The sequence below is a fragment of the Pinus tabuliformis genome, chromosome 7 (assembly GCF_031772625.1).
Source record: "Pinus tabuliformis cultivar Carrire ecotype Pingquan chromosome 7, CPIR1, whole genome shotgun sequence".
In the NCBI taxonomy this organism is placed as follows: domain Eukaryota; kingdom Viridiplantae; phylum Streptophyta; class Pinopsida; order Pinales; family Pinaceae; genus Pinus; species Pinus tabuliformis.
Window position 1 is genome coordinate 1,227,109,301 of NC_142293.1, and position 18,758 is coordinate 1,227,128,058.

Sequence of the window (18,758 nt, forward strand, 5' to 3'; positions counted from 1 at the left end):
TACTCTTTTCAGTATGACAGCGAGTACCTTTGGCAAAAACTTGGCAAAGATGGCAAGAGATGTGGATCAACCAAGTAAACAATTCCAATTTGTTTTTATTTTCAAGTTAAATTGTTTCCAACTTTACAATTCAAATTATCTATAAATACTTGTAATTTGTAAATAAGTAATGAAATGAACTAAGTTACTAATTAATGTATTTTTCTTTGCAACACATTGGTGGGAATCATTTGGCGGCCAATGCCCTCAATTGCAAAAGTTTGCAATTAGAGTCCTTAGCCAAACTTGCAGTGCTTCAGGTTGTGAGCACAATTGGTTTGTTTTTAAGCGCATACACATGAAGAAGATAAACTGTTTGGAACGAAAACGGTTAAATGATCTTGTCTTCATGCAATACAACCTTCGACTAAGGCGAAACCAAATGATGAACAATACACCTGATCTAGATCCCATTATGTTGGACGATATTGATCCAACATCAAAATGGGTGGAGGACACTGAAGATCTCGTGTTTGATGTTGATTTTGATATTGACATGCATTAGTGGGGGATGAAGCAAATTTGGTGGCGCCATCAGAACTAGGATTAGTCGCTGCATCAAGGAAAGGCAAACAACCAATGGAAGGCACTAGTGTGCATCTCGACCAACTCATGCCTCCAGTAGGTCCACTTCTATTGTTATTGGTGGCAATGCTACAGAGGTTACAGATGAGGCTAAGGCATCCTCATACTCTGATTCAAATGATGTCTATGTAGCTCTTGTTGATGATGATGATCGCGTGTCTAGTAGTGGTGATGAATTTAATGATTGATCATGTGTAGACTCTAAACTCTAGAGTCTAGACTTGTAGTCTTGTAGTAGGCCAATGGCCTCATAGCTTGTAGCATTTTTTTTGGACTTTATAGGCCATTTAGAGCCTCATTGCTTAAGTATTTTGTAGATGATATGTATTGCACTCTGTGCCATTTTGATATATTGACCTTTACATGGTATATAAATGAACAACTTTGCATATTTTGTCTCTATTGGCTTGGAATCATGGTTTTAAATCTTAAAAATAGCTTTTTTCATTAAAAATTAATTATTTAATGTATTTTTTTAAAACTGGTTTGTTTAGACCTGACCAGTCCTGGTTCGAAACTCGGTTCATTAGGTGGATCGGTTTGGTCACCGGTTCGAAACTCTGTTCATTAGGTGGATCGGTTTGGTCACTGGTTCGAAACTCGGTTCATTAGGTGGATCGGTTTGGTCACCGAATCTAGTTTTTAAAACTAAGGTATATATAGATGATGTGACTTTTCATTTTCCCCGCCAAGCAAGTGAGTTTCTTATTCATCTTTCTGAGGTCTCCTGGATAACTGCACGTGGAGAAAATGGGGATGCATTGATTGCTTGATCGAGTTGTTTTTCTCTGTGTGTGATTGAGTTTGACCTGAGTTGATTGAACTATTTTGGGCCTAGTTTGGTTAGAGTTGATCGAGCTACAAGAGGGCTTGACATGCGCAAGAATTTGATGCAGTTGACCACAGGAGTTGCATGGACAAAGCTTGATCACATGCTGACTGTTTGACTAGCATTGATTTCCGAGCATTTTGGCTAGTTTGACCAACATTGAATTGCTACTACTTTGACTAGGTTTTGATTAATATTTGGATTTTTAATTGGCACAAATTTCTAGACAAATTGTTGATTTGTAAACTTATTGAAGAACACTGTCTCTTAAGGAAAGTTGTTGGGTTCAGGGTTGCGGGGGAGCGCCCTCGTCGCCCCCCTCACGCCCCTGCTCCCAATTCGCGCTCCGAGTAGGAGCGTGCTCCCGAAAGCACTCTCCTGAAAATGCTCGCGAGGAGGGAGTGTTTTCGGGAGCGTGCTCCCTGGAAAAAAGCGATCCCTAGTTTTTCGGAAGCGTTTAGTCTTTTTTGCAGTAATATTCCAAATGCAATTTGTTTTCAAAGAAACAAATAAGTTTTCAGTGGGGCAACCTAATGATCAAGCTTATGACCCTAGTATTGATATGCGATTCATGGTAATGTTAAATTCTTAAAGTAAAAGTGACATTCTCCTTAATCTTCATTTTCATCATTTTACTTAAATTTTTAACATTACCATGAAATGACTCAGGATGTTTGAGAGTGGTTCCGACCTCATTGAATTTCATGTGGAGAAAGTAGAATTTATATTTCATTCAAAATCCAACAGACTTATTAGTTTTTTCAGGATTTCAGGATTAGGGGGATTGCAATGTTTCCATTGGATTTTGTCATGTATTAGGGTATGGAACTCGTATTTAATCAAGAGCACCAATCCCTCTATGTGCCTTGATGTTAGTAACATTGGTTGTCGAACTCCTCTATCATGACCCTCCTAAAAATGTACGCATCACTCAAACAAAATCTTGACTTGACATGCTATGGTCTTTCTATCTAATGTTAATGCTTAGAGAGTGATATTAATGACAAAGATACCCCTGGATATTAATGCTTAGAGTGTGATATTAATGACAAAGATCTCGATTTTCCAACAAGACTAAAAATTAGACATTTCTTGTGGCGGTAAGAGGCCCAAACATTAGCAATAGATAATAGATTTACTTGTCTTTTCTAGTTTCTAGTAGTTTTTATAACTATTGACTCTTTCATATTTATTATGATATTTTTTGTAAACAATATATGACAATTTAAGTTTGAAGTTTGAAGTTGGAAATTATAACTCATTAGTAATGAATTTTAAATATGATGCTTCGTGAAAGTTGAAAGTTGTTTCATTTCATTTCATTTTATAACATTTCATTTCATTTTAGAAATTATTTGTTGTAATGGTTACACTTAGCTTACAAGTACAACTTTTGGTGATCAATGATGATAAATGTTATATATGAATTTTGAAAGCTTGAAACTTTAAGATTGATGAATCATGAGACTTACTATGTTGTATGTTACTATGTTACTAACTTGTGGACGTGGTTGATGAAGATTGTAACTTCTAGATGACTGTTGTTATATGGTTCAATCTATGTTTTTTTATATCTAATTCATCATTCTACATGCTTTTGTTGACATATATGCATGAATATATATATATATATATATATAGCTCCCAAACCGAGAGCTTATATATATATATATATATATATATAAAAAACGCTCTCGGAATGGTTCCCAAACCGAGAGCTTTTGAAAATGTCTCTCCTGCTTTCGCTCCCGCTCCTGCTCCCGTACCCTGTTTTCGCTCCCGCTCCCAAGTAACCTTGGTTGGGTTTTCTCGTAAGGTTGGGTTTCCTAGGGTAAAAATATTGTCTCTGTTGTGCATGGCTATCTTTCTATGATATTTACTGTTTCTGCCGCATTTATTTTTGGTATGTTCTGATGTGTAATTACCCGATGATATTAGTGGCATAAGAATATTGTGTGAAAATCATTAGGTAGTAATTATTTGGCAGAAAATAGTATTATGTCGTGTTCTTGTAGAAAAATCAACATGATATCAGAGCTTTGTTGAAAGAGCAACCATTGAAGTCAGCCTAAGAGATAAGTGTTCAACAAGTTGACGAGATTATTTATCTCTTGCCAAATGATGCCAATTAGAATGGAAGGCAGTTTGAAGACTGTTACCAATCTTCAGAAGGAAGCTATTCTAGGACTAGAGGGAACTGAGAAGAAAGTCTTTGTTATGCTTTTTCTGGCACTATTACCAATAACAATGATATCTAGTTTGTGGGTAGTGGTGGTTCTAGGCACATGACTGGTTTTCGAGATGCTCTCACATATTTGACAGAGAGGGATTTAGCATTATATGTGGAACTTGGAGACAATGCCAAGTATGTAGTGAAAGGAGTTGCTTTCTCTAAAGGTTCCTCTGGGAACAGCATGTTTATCAGCATTTTGAAGGGTGTCACAAAGCCATAGACGTCTCCTTTTAGCAGGAGGATCACATGGAGGAGGATCCACAGGCTCCATGGGTTCATCAACATGATCAATTTTAGGCTCATGATTTTCTTGTATCTCAAATGCATCATATTGACTATCAGCATTAGTAGGAGGAAGAGGAGTTTCTTTTGCCTCTCCAATAGTTGCATCTTCATCAAATGTTACATCCCTGCTAAACTCTATATTACTTTGTCCAGGTACATATATTTTGTAAGCTTTAGAATTTTCACAATAACGAACAAATATACCTTTCTTACCTGAAGCTTCCAGCTTGTTCCTCTTTTCTTTTGTCACGTGGAAGTAGACAGGGCAACCAAAGATCCTTAAGTGCCCAACATCAGTTTTCTCACCAGAGAAGACTTCTTCCAGAGTCATGTTTAGGTCACGGTGAGGAGATCTATTTTGAACATAAACAACTGTGTTAGCAATTTCTCCCCATAGAAACTTTGGTAGTTTCTGATCATGCGACATAACTTTGACGACTTACATGATAGTTCTATTATTTCTCTCAACCACATTATTTTGTTCTGAGTTATACGGTATTGTGATCTTTTTCTTAATTACAACTTCTTTGCAAAAGTTAATGAAATCATTTGAAGTGAACTTTCCTCCATTATCTTATATGAAGATTTTGATTTGTTTTTTTGTTTGTTTTCTACCAAAGCTTTGTAATCTTTAAACATGTTAAATGCTTGACTTTCATTTTTCAAAAAATAGATCCATGTCTTGCTAGAAAAATCATCCACAGATTATATAATACAAGTAGCCACCAAGAGAAGTTATAGGCATTGGTCCACATAAATTAGAATGTACAAGATGAAGTACCTGATTGGTTCTACTTTTGCTCGAAGGGAATGGTCCCTTTACTTGCTTCCCACTAGCGCACCCTTGGTAAACTCCATCATGATCAGATCTAATCTCTGGCATTCTGGAAACCATCTTTCTCACATGAGGTAATGCTTTATAGTGCAAATGAGCGAACCTTCAGTGACAAAGTTCATTTTGATGATTGTTGTCATGGATCAATGCATGAATAGGTCTTCCATTGACTTTATACAAACCTTCACATCTTGATCTCAAAGTGAAGGCATCTCACATGCTGGTTCTCATCGGCCAAGAGAGAACTTTACCATTTATGAAATCAACTTTCATTCTTTTATCTTTATCTTCTAAAGCAGAAATAGAAACATGATTCTTTTTCAGATCAGTGACGTGAGAAACTTCTTGAAGAGTTAAGGTTTTACCATGATCTAGATGGAAGGAAATGGAACCGAATCCCTTTATAGGATATGTACAGTTGTCTCCAAGAATGATGTTCAAATCGGTCTTCCTCTCAACCAGATTAGAGAGGCTTTTTTTTATAGCTAGTACAATGCCTTGAGGCACCGCTATCAACCAACCAATTGTCACAAGAATCTGCAGGAGAGGAACTAGAAAGAGCAGAAACAAAAAAGTATTCTGATTGTGTTTCAGCTGCATTGTTATCATACCTTGAGTTCCTTGAAGAACAAAAGCTCTCCTCACGAGTAGAAGGACCTTCTCTTCTTATTCCATAATCAGATTTGTTGGAATGATTGTTGAAGTTAGATCTTGGTGCTTTTCTGTTTTCTGGACAATCATGGGAATAATGGCCATTCTTATGGCAGTTGTAGCATTGGACTTTTGATAAGTCTCTGTTCCTTTTAGAGGCACTGTTGGGAGCGAGCTTTTTCGAATAGTGATGGCCTCTTCTTCCTTTTTTCTTCCTGCCTTGGACAACGAAGGCAGTGGGTTCTCCCTCCTCATACTTGGGAATTCTTCCTCTAGAAATCACTCTGGCCTTTTGTTGACTGCACTTTCCCATGAGCTCATCAAATGTAGGAAACTTGTCATTATCACTGATGGTAATAATAAAAGTTTCCCATGAAGAAGGAAGACTTCCAAGCATAATCAACACCAACTCCTTATCAGAAACAACTTCACTAGAAGTTGGTAGCTTATCTTTGACTTTTGATATCTTCATGAAGTATGCTTGAATGGACTCTCCTCTGTTCACCTTAATATCCTTGAGCTGATTCTTCAGAGCAAAAATTTGACTCAAGTTGTTCCCTTGATACATTCCAATCAACTTGTCATGCATTTATTTGGCTTTATTCAAGTCGGAGACATAAGTGATGAGGTGGTCTCCAAGAGAATCAAGGATGATCTTTTTAGCCTTGACTTTCACCTTTCTTGTATCTGGCCTTGATAGCAGCATTGGAGTTTTCAGCTGGTTTTGCTTCCTCTCCCTCAACATACTCCAGAACATCATGTTCCTCAAGAGTAGTATCCAATCTGGCCTTCCAAAGGAAGAAGCTTGAAGCATCAACCAACTTCTTTTCATTCTTAAAGTAAGAGGAAAACATCTTAATATGCTCAAAATTTCAGCAGCAAATAGAAAATGACGAGCTATTTCAGCGGTAAATAAGATATTTCAGCAGAAAAAGAGGAGATATTTCAACATAAAATGAGCAGCAAGTAGAAGGAACAAATAGTGATATGGGCTCAAATAGAGAGGACAACATTTGATATTTTAGCAGAAGATGGTCTTTAAAGAGTGTGGACAACAAGAGTTATTTTAATAGAAAATGCGCTGTTAATAGTGGACAACGAGAAATATTTTACCAGAAAATGCGCTGCAAATAGAGTGGATAGCAAGAGATATTTTAGCAGAAAATGGGCTGGAACAACACTCGTCTTCTTGACTTTGTATTCACCAAAGCTTTGATACCATGTTGAATTTCTAAAGTTCTATGTTATAACAATTACTTGATCCAATAACTTCTTTAATCTACAATATTAGTTAAGCAATTGTAGATAGAACATAAACCATATACACAATAGAAGACAACCAAGAACTCAATAAGACACAATGAGTTTAGGTCCAATGACTAGGGCAAAACCCACAAAGGGAAAACCCAACTAGATTCTTCTTCTATTAGAAATCAAATGTTCAACAAAGATACAAAATACAATGAGAGAAAGAAGAAGTTCACCCAAATCTGAAGAAGATCTTTGATAGTAGTAGTTGATGCAAACACTGAATTACTTTGGCTCACCAAGTTCTGCTCTTACTCTTCAAGACTCGCTCTCTCTCTCTCAATTCTTCTCTAGCCTCTCTTTCTCAAGTTCGTACTCTCCTTTCACAATGCACAAGTGAGTAATAGAGAGGATGAGAGACACAAATATAGAGGAAGAGCAAGGAGGTCGAATTCATGGAGGATCAACTCCCATGCCTTGAGGAGAAACTACATATGCCAAAATAGGAGTGTAACTTATGCCATAAAGGAGGTATGCTTACCTTATTAACTCTTGCTATCAAGGAGTACACGACTTAGTGACTTGTGCCATAAAGAAGGAGAACACATGCCTTAGTAATTCTAACCATCAAGGAGAAGTGTAATATATGCATTAAAGAGGTGTAAGAGGATTTTTTTTTTTTGTTTTTTGTTTTTGTTTTTGTTTGAATGAGTCATTAAAATTTAAAGTGCGTAAGAGAGTGTAATAGGTGCATAATAAGAGCATTAAAGAGAGAGAAGAATGAATCCTTTAAGAGAGAGAGAGAGATAAATGTATCATTGAATGAGAGTGTGATTTTCCATCAAGGAGAGAGATGTGAAGTGGTGCTAAGTAGGAGAGATGACATGTAATTCCTCTTTAAATAATATTACAGTATTAATGATTAAATTAAAAAATTAAACAATTTAGATTGATTAAACAAAAGTTAAGTGATTTTCCATCATCTATACATGATTACCAATTGAAGCTAGGTGACTTGCTAATTTTGGAAAGTCATGGTTGCAATGATATACATGGATTTCTATATTTAGAAAGTCACTGTAGAATAGTCAGAAACGAAATCTTATTCAAGGAAATTCATCCCTTAGCTGCCAATTTTCAATAAATTTGAAATTTCAGCCCTTCTGATCAGCTACCTCGAGCTGAAATTCAACCCTCTGTTGCAGACTGTAATCTTTGACCAGCGTTGACTTTTCTCTCCTTGGTGACTGGTTTTGACTTGGATATTGTTGAAGTCAGATTTGGAATTTTTGTTGGAATATTATGATGTACTATAGATGAACAAAATTTCTCTCCCATAGGAAAGATTGGTTGGGTTTTCCCCTTGTGGGTTTTGCCTGGGTTGAAGCCTAATTTCTGGTGTCGCTTGTCTCTTATGGCTCTGCAAATGTGATGGATATGGCCCTATGTTGAATGTGGATTGAAGTTTACAAAGAAAGGGAACAAATAAGTATGACAGGTTGTTTGTTGGTTGTCACAATAGAATCTCTATCAGTTGGTGTCTCATGTTATCCATTGAAACATTTTTTTCTAATTCCCTTATTGTTTGCATATGATAGAGACATCTAGGAATCTTATATGGGTTAAAATCAAAGCGTTGTGTTGAAATGCTCACATGTTAAATGACTAAATTGCTTTTTTGAATGTCTATTGAGAAGCCTTTTCAACCCCTAATACTGCAAAATATATTTTTGCAGGTTTAAGTGTGTGGACTTGGATGGTAATGGTGTACTCACACCAAATGAGATGCAGTTCTTTTATGAGGAACAATTGCATCGCATGGAATGCATGGCACAAGAGCCAGTCCTTTTTGAGGACATATTATGCCAAATGGTGGATATGATTGCCCCTGAGGTAACTATTAACCATTAATGACTCGAGAAATTCTGTTTTATATGTGTCAATATGATCTTGATCAATACTGAAATGAATGTGCGTTGATTCACTCCTTTTTTAATATTTATGATGCAGAAAGAATGGTTATTTACTCTACGGGATCTGAAGAGATGCAAGCTGTCAGGAAGTGTTTTTAATATTCTTTTTAATCTTAATAAATTTATGGCTTTTGAAACTCGAGATCCATTCCTTATCCGTCAGGTAAAATATATCCTGTTCTACATTGTTGGTTCTTTTGTTACTTTTAAAGGATAGAATGTCCTATCAAGCCACAATAAAGTTTCTATGTATGGCAGCACTGTCTAATCGATACTTTTATGGGAACAAGCAGGAACGGGAAGATCCTACTTTGACAGAGTGGGATCGGTTTGCACATAAAGAATATATCAGACTGTCAATGGAAGAAGATGGTGAAGATGCTTCTAATGGCAGTGCAGAAGTCTGGGATGAATCTCTTGAGGCTCCCTTCTGAATGTGAGCATTTTTTGTCAACAGCATCAGCCCGTTCAGCTGTTTCTGCATTTTGTCGACCATACAGGCTTTTTGCCTTCTGCTTTTCATGTAATCCTCCAGAATTTGAGTTGCACATGCACTTATGATTGGAATGTCTGCTAGAAGTTATGGATGAATCTGATGCTATACATGAATGAATATATCATTGCTCACTTCCCGGAAACTTCCTTGAGCACACGTAAAGCATATGGTGTGATCCTGGGTTAGTGCATGGGTGGTGGATTCCTTAAAGTTAATATGTGGGATTTAGTGTATTAAGATGCTGTGATACATAAGTTTCATTCAATCCTAGATGCGAAAATAAGCTGAGTTGTATTCTGGTAACTGGAAGGGCAGCTGGATGTCTGGAAATGAGAATGTGTAGAATGATTGCCTGAAAACAGGACAATAGAAGTTAAATTACAGAGAATAAATGCTGCATGCAACGTTCATAGAGAGGGAGGAAATACAAACATGTTATTAAAATGATACTGTGCTTTATTAGAATCATAATTTTAATAATACTTAGTTTTCTTTCCAAATTGAAACCCTCTCATATGTGTTGCCTCTTTGCAGTAGTCTTGCTACGAAATGGATGGAACTATGGATATTTGAAATCGTGGACCTGCAGATCCTTGGTAGGGATGGTTATCCTCTATTTCAATCTACTGAAACTGGGAAGGAATATCATAATCACCATCGTGGAGCTGTACACAAAGGTTGGTCCATTGGTAGATGTTTTGTCACTCTGAAATAATCAGATGAAGTAGAGGTTCAATGGAAGAGTATTGAAATCTTTTTGTACAGGAGGACTTCTTGTATATTTAATTTATTTTTCAATTAAAGCCTGACCTTAGTTAGCATGCATTTAGTCTCTGCGTAGGTGATATGTTGCAAGTTCTTTTCGCAGTTCAATGTTTAATAACCATCAGGTCTTGAGATTGGCTTTTAAATAGTTGGCTTTGTTTAGTACCTTGGTGATTGGAAAGAGAGACAAAGGATCTCTGCAGTTCAGATTTTATTTTGCCTGTTCAGTATATGGATCAAGTGTTTTGCTTTAATGTGGTGGAATATTTAAATTTTGTCAAAGATAAAGGTGTGTACCTTATTGGTTCTCAGCAGAATGTGGAAAGAATGGCAGCCCTCATTACCTGTCAAAGAGAATGGCAGCTATGTAGTGGGGAATGTAGATAGCTATTCAATGGCAGATATCTTGCCAGTCTCATTATACTCAAACATATTTGTATGGTCATTCTTCACTCACGTTATTATTGCACATCATCATTTTACTCGATTTGCATTTCAGGTTTGCTATTTTGCTAAGAATTTAGCCATGAATGTATTCCCCATGTTAGAAGTAGTTGAAACATTACCAAGTTAATTCATGATTCAGCTGTGCCTTTTGTTTTGTAGATTTCCAATTGATTGAATATTACCTGACTAGGTACTTCTTTGAGCTTGTCCTTGGACGTTTTCGTCCCCTTTTCATGTAATGTCCACCCTGCTGCTTGCACCGAATCAAGTGCTCCATGTGCCAAATTCATATCCTTTTAGAGAAGGATGCAGTTTATTTCAAAATATAGCAGAGGTAAGAGAAAATACTACACCGGATGTTATCTCATTAAAAGAGTATATTGTACGAGTCACTGTTGCGTAATAATTAGTCATAATAGGGCAACATGGTTATTTGTTTCGTTTCTAAAACTTCCCCATATCAGGGAATTTAAGTTCCCCTGTGTCGTGGTCCTATGGAATTTTACAGAAAAATATTCTTTGTACATTCTTCTGGATGCATGCATCGATCTGAATCTAATTGAAATTTTTCTATGATTCTAAGATTACTTTGTATAGACGTTGACATATTCTACATTCGAGCCTGATCCCAAATCAGGGAAAACCTTTGGAGGCTAGAACAAGTAATCCGTCACATGGGTGCCGCGAGTGTGCTTTTAAAACCACCTGGTTGTTTTTTATATGGAATTGAATGGTTATGTCGTTGCAACCGTTGAATTTAATTATATGATATTATTTTCGAGTTATAAATTTCCGAGTCATCAAATACTTCGCGGTTATTTGATGTTTGCACTATGGATATCACCGTTAGGATTTTGCTATTTATTGTAAAATGAAAGTATTTCATTTCTAAGTGCTTTCCCTGTGACTGCCAAAATCTTGAATTTTACTTATATGATGTTATTTTCGAGCTATAAATTTCCGAGTCATCAAATACTTCACGGTTATTTGATGTTTGCACTATGAATATCTCTGTTAGGATTTCGATATTTATTGTAAAGTGAAACTAGTTCATTTCTAAGTGCTTTCCCTGCGATTATCAAAATTGTTCTTGATTCTTTGGTCGTGTTAATTAAACTAAATGTGTTTTAAATATGTTTGTTCTTAAGTTGGCTGTCTTTCATGACATGTGCTTAGACTGACAGCTTTAGCTCGATGAACAACAGCGTTTTCTTAGGGACCCATCTTCAATAGCGACGGCATATATATCCCTTACTGATAAATTAACGAGTATACACGCAATTAGACATTCAAAAGGCGCAGAAAAGGATATACATGTTTAAGTTTCTTTCCTCAATATTAATAATAATAATAAATAAATTTAATTTTAAGGTCACTCAATAAATTAATAAAGATACACTCAATTAGAGATTCAAAAAAGATATACTAGTGTTAGTTTTTTTTCTCAATAATAATAATAATTATTATTTAATTTTTCAGTTATTAAAATGTTGTATGTGAATTCTTCTGGATTTGAACTTGTGATTTTTTAGGAGTAAACACATGGTCTTAACCATGAAGCTCACTCAAGTCCATTGCCTTGTGATAGTTATTCACAAATATTTGAGGAAAGTGTAATATTCATTGTTTTTTTTTTCAATTTTTTTTTGACCAACTCAAACACTAAATGGTAATAAAAATAATTGCTTCTGGCTGTTACTCATAGACTTTCAGTAGGTACTTGATAATTTTTGCTCTGTTGTACAAGCCTATGTTAATGGATGTCTATTTCAAGTTTATTGATTATTAATAAATTTTATGTTAGGAAGCTTGATTAAGCTGTTATATTACAACAAAGATGTTCGATCGAGGTCACAGCTCGTGTATATAAAATCAGTACTTCATTTCAGTTAATAAGATGAATGAAAATACGGTTTTACAAGAGGATGAACTTGCTCAATGGGCACTAATTGCCCAACACCACTAAAAGTACAAATATGATGTTTTTACTATGAAATCCAATTTACTTTACAAGAGGATGAACTTGCTCAATGGGCACTAATTGCCCAACACCACTAAAAGTTACAAATATGATGTGTTTTCTATGAAATCCAATTTACTCTTATTTTGAATAAAATGAAAGACGCATTTGATTTTTGCAAATATGACTTGTACTCTTGAATAAATCTTTTAACATTTTGCTTCAAATATATAAAAAGCTAACCTTTCGAATTTTGCAAATTTGAGTCTTTTGAACTAGTTCAAATATATAAAAAGCTAACCTTTCGAATTTTGCAAATTTGAGTCTTTTGAACTAGTTCACTTGTATTTTGAATAAAATGAAAACGCTAAACATTCACCTTGAACCAGTCTAATCCATTGGCATTTAAAAAAAATAGAAGACTAGAATATTCATGTTTAACAAATGAAAAAATTAACATTCAACTTTTGCAAATGCAACACTTACTCTTAACCTATCCACTTACATGTTTCAAATGTAAAGAAAGAACCAACCATTCAACTTTCATATCCTTTGTATTGTCAAAATTAGAACAATTTGTTAATGCTGCGGATATTCATGAGGCCTTCCCTGCTTATCATCCACTCATAAATACGTTCATCTTTCATAAATGAAAAACTTGCCTTTAACTTTTGCAAATGCGACACTTTTTCTTCAACCCAACCCATCCACTTACGTGGTTCAAATGTAGACGAGCCCACCATTTGTTATGTAAAGTGTTCAAATTTAGAGGAGCCAACCATTTGTTATGTATCATGTCTCTGGTCAAATTCAGAACAATTCCTTATTGCTGCATCTATTCGTGAGACCTTCCCCACCTATCGTCCACTCATCTATTTCAAATGTAGTGAAAGAGAAAACCATTCAATTTAATTATCTTGTGTCACTCTTTAAAATTAGTACAATAATCTAACAATGCTGTCATTATTGAGGTTTTCCATTCATTTTGATATTATGAGTTGCCAAAATTGCTAGTATAAACATTGGAAATACACGGGGTCTATATTATCTCAACACAAGGAGCATTTTATATCATTAATGTTCAATCACGGTGGCCAACTTCTTGTACCCCGGAAAATTATGGTAAAAATATTATTTTGAAGACAACAACTCAATACTATAAAACTTGTTTATTGTATTTGGAGGTGTGTCCTGAAATATTGATGCATTGGGTTGTCATTCTACTTGGTACTACATTGGATATGTGGTTCCCATTGTGTTCCTCTCATGGGTTGAAATAGTAATGCATAAATTTCTGTTCATAAATATGATTAATTTTGACAAAAATAATGTGGAACATAAGAAGTTTTGCATATAAATGGTTGTGAGTAAGAGCCTTCAATACTTTGAGAATAAAAGAAAGAGAAGTGTTTGATGTTTCAACACAGTGTAAAAAAAAATGGAAGGTATTGTGCACTTGAGCTTAAAAGAAAAGCAAATTACTTTTTTTCTTTTCCATGTGGTTCACGAACCATGGAGATTAGTGTTAGCCACACCCATAGAATATTTGTACCACCCGAAGGGATCACTTCTTGCTAGTTTAACCAGGAAGCCTCACCTCAAGGGTGTCGAGAGAATTGAACTCATGACCTCTCAATAGCAAAGGTGCTTTAATGACACGGATTTGACCAATTGAGCTAACCCTTGGGGCTAAAAGTGTAGCAAATGACATTGTCATGAGAGTAATAATTTGGAGTCTATGATTTCTAATTAGCAAAAATAAAATGTTATTTATATGTTTGGAGAGAATCTCATTTTTCTTTTTTCATTTTTATCTAACTTAGCCATGCTATTGTACTCTTTAAGTATTGCTTCTTAACTATCTAGTTGTTGATGTGTATCATTTATAATGATAGGTGTTCTTCATTTTGTGGCTATTGAGAACCTATTAAATGCACACATTAAGTTCTTAGATCCTTTGTTGGGACATTATTTTTGTAAGCTCAAGATCTTTTATTATACTGAAAAATATGTACAATACATAATACATTAATGCATCTTGATAAGATTTGGCCTGCTAAAATGGAAACTAGGCGAATAAGTATGATCATGAATTAAGATAAAATGTCTCAAACAAGCCATAACATGGCTGGGTATGACCATGCTCCTTGAATACAATGTTGCAAATTGAGGCTATGAGAGCCATATTATCCAAGATAAAGCATTTAACATGCAAGAAAAACTAGGAACTAGATAAATCTTCTAAGCTTACTACTCGTGGCATGTCGCCATGTGAATATGACGTGCAATAGCTCGTGGGAGCAAGAGGCTTTGAATTAGCAGGAAGAGGGTGTGCTTTGTTCAAGAGTAGAGCCTCTACCGGTCAATGTAGTCAACGATCCATAATGTGATACAACAAATGGAGCTCCTCTATCATGAGGATCTCATCTTTGGTTTTACTTCGATTGAATAGGACATTCTCGAGCAAATTATTGATGTGCTAGTACAAATTGACTGTAAGTACTGGTTTCTTCTTGCCTTGGGAGTGCCCAAATATGGCACCCGATTTCCAACCTCTGCCAAGACTTTAGAGTTTGATAGCTCTTGTCGCTCATTAATCAATTCGTGCTCTATGTTTAATAAGTCCCTTTGCAGTTCCAATGGAATGTGTTCTTGGAATCCTTTTGTTGATGCTTGAGCTTGGGTGTGGGCACATGAGTGGCCTACCTGCCCACGACTCCACCCATCTCTCCTTGAGCGAGCTCATTCCTTCGACATAACTAAGGAGTGAAGATAATTGCTACAAAGATATGAATCACTGTTTAGGAAGAAGCCAAAGGCAAAGAGAATGGAGGCTTGCGCTAGAGAGCGAGAAGAGAGCAAGGAGAGTTGTAGAAAGGGAAAGAAAAATCGAACGAGCAACACCGACTAAAAGGAATAGAGCTAGGCTACCATCCAAAAGTCCCAAAAGCACCAAAAATACCTAGAGGCTTATGGAAAGGAAAGACCAAATAAAGCCAGAGAAATAAACCTTCACATTGCTCAATTGAAAGTTCAAAGAAAATGGTTGTTTGACCAAGTTCCCCATGTGGCGAGGCTAGTTGATAAGCTAAGCAAGGGGATGTTGACTAGAGGAGGCAAGCATAGTCCATAGAGACTAAAGGGTTGGTCCTTCAAATTTATGCGTGACTAGAGTATGTTTCACATTGTTGTTTCCTTTTGGAATGCCAAATCTATTGAAGAGCGCAAAGGCAAGAGTGCTCGCGAATAACCACATTTCTATATTGATCACGAACATTCCTAATCCCCTGATGGAAATCTTGCCGCAGTGAATGACCATATTCAGACTCGATCGCGTAGAGTAAATGCCCTAGAGTGAGTGACAACTCTAGGGCAAAGAGTGTGTGGAAATTTAGTATTGGAGACATGCTTAAATGTTTAGTTAATTTTGTTGATCGAATCCTTGTTGGCGTTTCAGCTGGAGTACCTCATCTGACATCTCTTCAATGACTTGGAGATCCATGCTAGTGCAGTTTGGGTGAGCCGTTATCACTTCCATTGGGATGTTGCAATCTTTGTTGAAGAAGGTTTTGACATTCAGGAAGCCAATGTTTCTCCCCAGGGGGTTGCCATGGGCTTGTTGTAATGGAACCTTCATATGAGCAGCCAATATTTGTGAGTAGGTTAGTGATTTTGTTGTTTGCTATTTTTTGAGTGTTCCCACCATTAAGGAGATGTTTCAATTTGTTGATGACGAGCTGGGAGTGTCCTATTACCAATTTGCAGGAGAGTTAAATGGAATGGGCAATGCCTGTTTCGAGGGAGTAGAATTCAACTACATTATTGGTGGTGTGGCCCATGCATCGATAATAATAGAAGAGAGCATGTCCTTGATGGTTGCGAAAGATGCCTCCAAAACTTGCTAATCCAGAACTTCCTTTAGAGGCTTCGCCAAAGTTAAGCTTAATAAAAGAAGGGGGGGGGGTAATGGGACCAATTAGAGGGGGAGGAAAAGGAGGCAATAGGGGAGGAGGAGAGAGGGAGGTGATGGGGAGAGGGAGTTTCTACGAGATTCTTAGATTAGAGGAAGGGGAGCGCCAAGCGTCAGAGGGCCAATAAGGAACTTAGGACGATTTCCATGAGGTTGTTCATGAAAATAGACCAAATCGCTAAAGAAGAGTGGTGGTTATGTTTCAAAATTCGTCGGTTTCTCTCCTTCCATATATTCCAAAACAAGAGGCCTGGGCTATGGTCTAGGCTCTATCGAGAATAAGATTGTTGAATTGTGATGTATGGCAGTTAGTAATTGTATCACTGGTATTGTCTTTATCATGATCCGTGTGTTTGAAGAGGGTAGAGACGCAGTCCCATAGATTTGTGGAGAAGTTACATAGTTGAAATAAATGGTTGGAATCCTTTGAGCTACAGTAACATGACTGCCAGATAGAAGGGCCTTCAAAGCCATATTTAACCAAGCGGTCCCCAGTCAAAGTGCACTTTCTAACTAAGAACCATAATAAGTGTGTAACCTTTGGCCAAAGGTCCTAGGACCATATTCATTTCCATACCTTTGGCGTAGGAAGATCTTTATGGCCAAATGTTGTCAGTAGGCTTAATCGAGAAGGCACCATTGGGTTGATATCCCCAATGAAGCTTGTTCGTTCCATTGTGAAAGGGGATTTTCTTTTTCTAAAGTTTTGCCCAATGCTAATCCTTAATCACAATCTCATGTGTTGGCCACCTTTATTTGTCTTTCCAGGTTTTCCATGAGGCATTTGAGGGATTTTAGTACTAGTAATCAACGACAATGATCATTTGATGAGGTTGCATAGAATCTCTGATGCCTTGAAAATAATCGTTCTTGAGGAGTTTAGGGAGTTGTTACCATCAATACTTCAAAAGAGGGCAAATTTTTCGTCACCGATTTCCCAAAAGTTGTGCATTTTAATGAGGTCTTTGTTGGCATTGGTATGGTTCCATAGCAAAGAGCCTTGGGTATACGAGATGGATCTGAGCTATTGCTGAAAATACCTCTTATGATTCTATTTTTCTGTCCATATCCACTTCTAGAGCTTCGTGCCACCCTAAATCCACCTGCCCACATTTTTGCTTTGAAAACCTTGTTGAGGATCTCTGTATCCTTGAGGCCTAATCCCCCCATCAGTTTTGGGAGATAGAGATTTTCCTAAGAGAGTAGTGCCCAATTTTTTTCCATTGAGGCCCTTCCCCATAAGAATGAACACTGGATACTTTTGGGAGTCTTGAGGACACCTTTTGATGTTGCGAGGGTAGAAAGAAAGATGGGGATGGCCTGCAACACCGATTCGAGGAGAACAACTCGTCAAACAAGATTGAGTGAGTAGAATGTCCAACAACTGAGTTTGTCCTTGAGATTCTTAACAAGATCTTTCCAATATTTAGATTTTAAGGATGAGTCCACCAAGGCAGCTCCTAAGCATTTGTCCATTAGATGGCTAATTATGAAGCCCTAGATCCTATCAATGTGTCTTTGAATGGCAACAAGGGTGTTGAAGAAGATGATTTTGGATTCACAAAGATTTATGGTGGTTATGGTAGTTGAAGAGAATTCCTTGAGAATCCTTTTGATCATGTTGGCTTCTATGACTATGGGAGTACCCATTAAGGGAGTATCATCCATGAACTATTGGTGGGACATGGGAAGATTATCACTCAAGACTCTTAATCCTTTAATTGATCGTTGACTAATAGTAGTGTTGATATCACGAACAAGCCCTTTAATAGCCACGATGAAGAGGAATGGGGATAGGGGATCTCCTTGGCATATGCCATGCTAGGAAACAAAAGTGTTGGATGGGAAGCCATTTAGGAGAATAGAAAAACAAAGGTAGGTTATCAGTGATCCAATCCAATTTAACTAATCTTCAAAAAAGGCAAAGAATTTAAGAACATGATACAAATATAATCGAATTAGTTTATAAGAAGAGTTTGATAAGTCGAGCTTGATTAGCATACCTAGTTTTTTAGTCATCATGAGAGAGTGGAGATTTCATGAGCAACCACAATGCTATCTAGAATTTGTCTTCCTTCCACATAACCAGTTTGTTGGAGAAATGAGTGGTGGAAGAATTGGTTCGAGGCGATTGGCAATGACTTTTGTTATGAGTTTGTAAATGACGTTGCACAAAGTGATGGGTTTGAAGCTTAAAGGATCATTTTTTTTTTTTGACAAATTCGGTTGCTATTATAAATCTAAAAAAAAAGTGGGAGACTGAGCTCCAGAAATACATGCTGAGGTGCCAAGAAGAGCTAGGGAAGGATGAGTTACAGCTTAAACAAAATTCCTCCATAATCCTGCCTTTTGGGCTTCTAAAAACCAAAGACCAAAGGTAAATCCTAACAAACTGTAGTAATAAATAACAACACTTACAAAGCATCAGTGTATATCACTGTG

At 36.6% G+C, this 18,758-nt stretch overlaps 1 protein-coding gene across 2 annotated transcripts in view; it reads left to right on the plus strand.

The window, feature by feature from the left end:
* Positions 1–10,426, plus strand: part of LOC149251808 (serine/threonine protein phosphatase 2A regulatory subunit B''beta-like) — a 132,881-nt gene extending 122,455 nt beyond the window's left edge. The window contains exons 10-13 of one of the 2 annotated variants that reach the window (XR_016266906.1): positions 8,442–8,598; positions 8,716–8,841; positions 8,972–9,201; positions 9,709–10,426. Coding sequence is in view for 1 of the 2 variants with exons in the window: in XM_089459573.1 (XP_089315699.1) it covers positions 8,442–8,598; positions 8,716–8,841; positions 8,972–9,112 (424 nt within the window). In the remaining variant the exon portion in view is untranslated. The remainder of the gene's footprint in view (positions 1–8,441; positions 8,599–8,715; positions 8,842–8,971; positions 9,202–9,708) is intronic. The other variant, XM_089459573.1, reaches the window with a different exon arrangement.
* Positions 10,427–18,758: the final 8,332 nt, after the last annotated feature.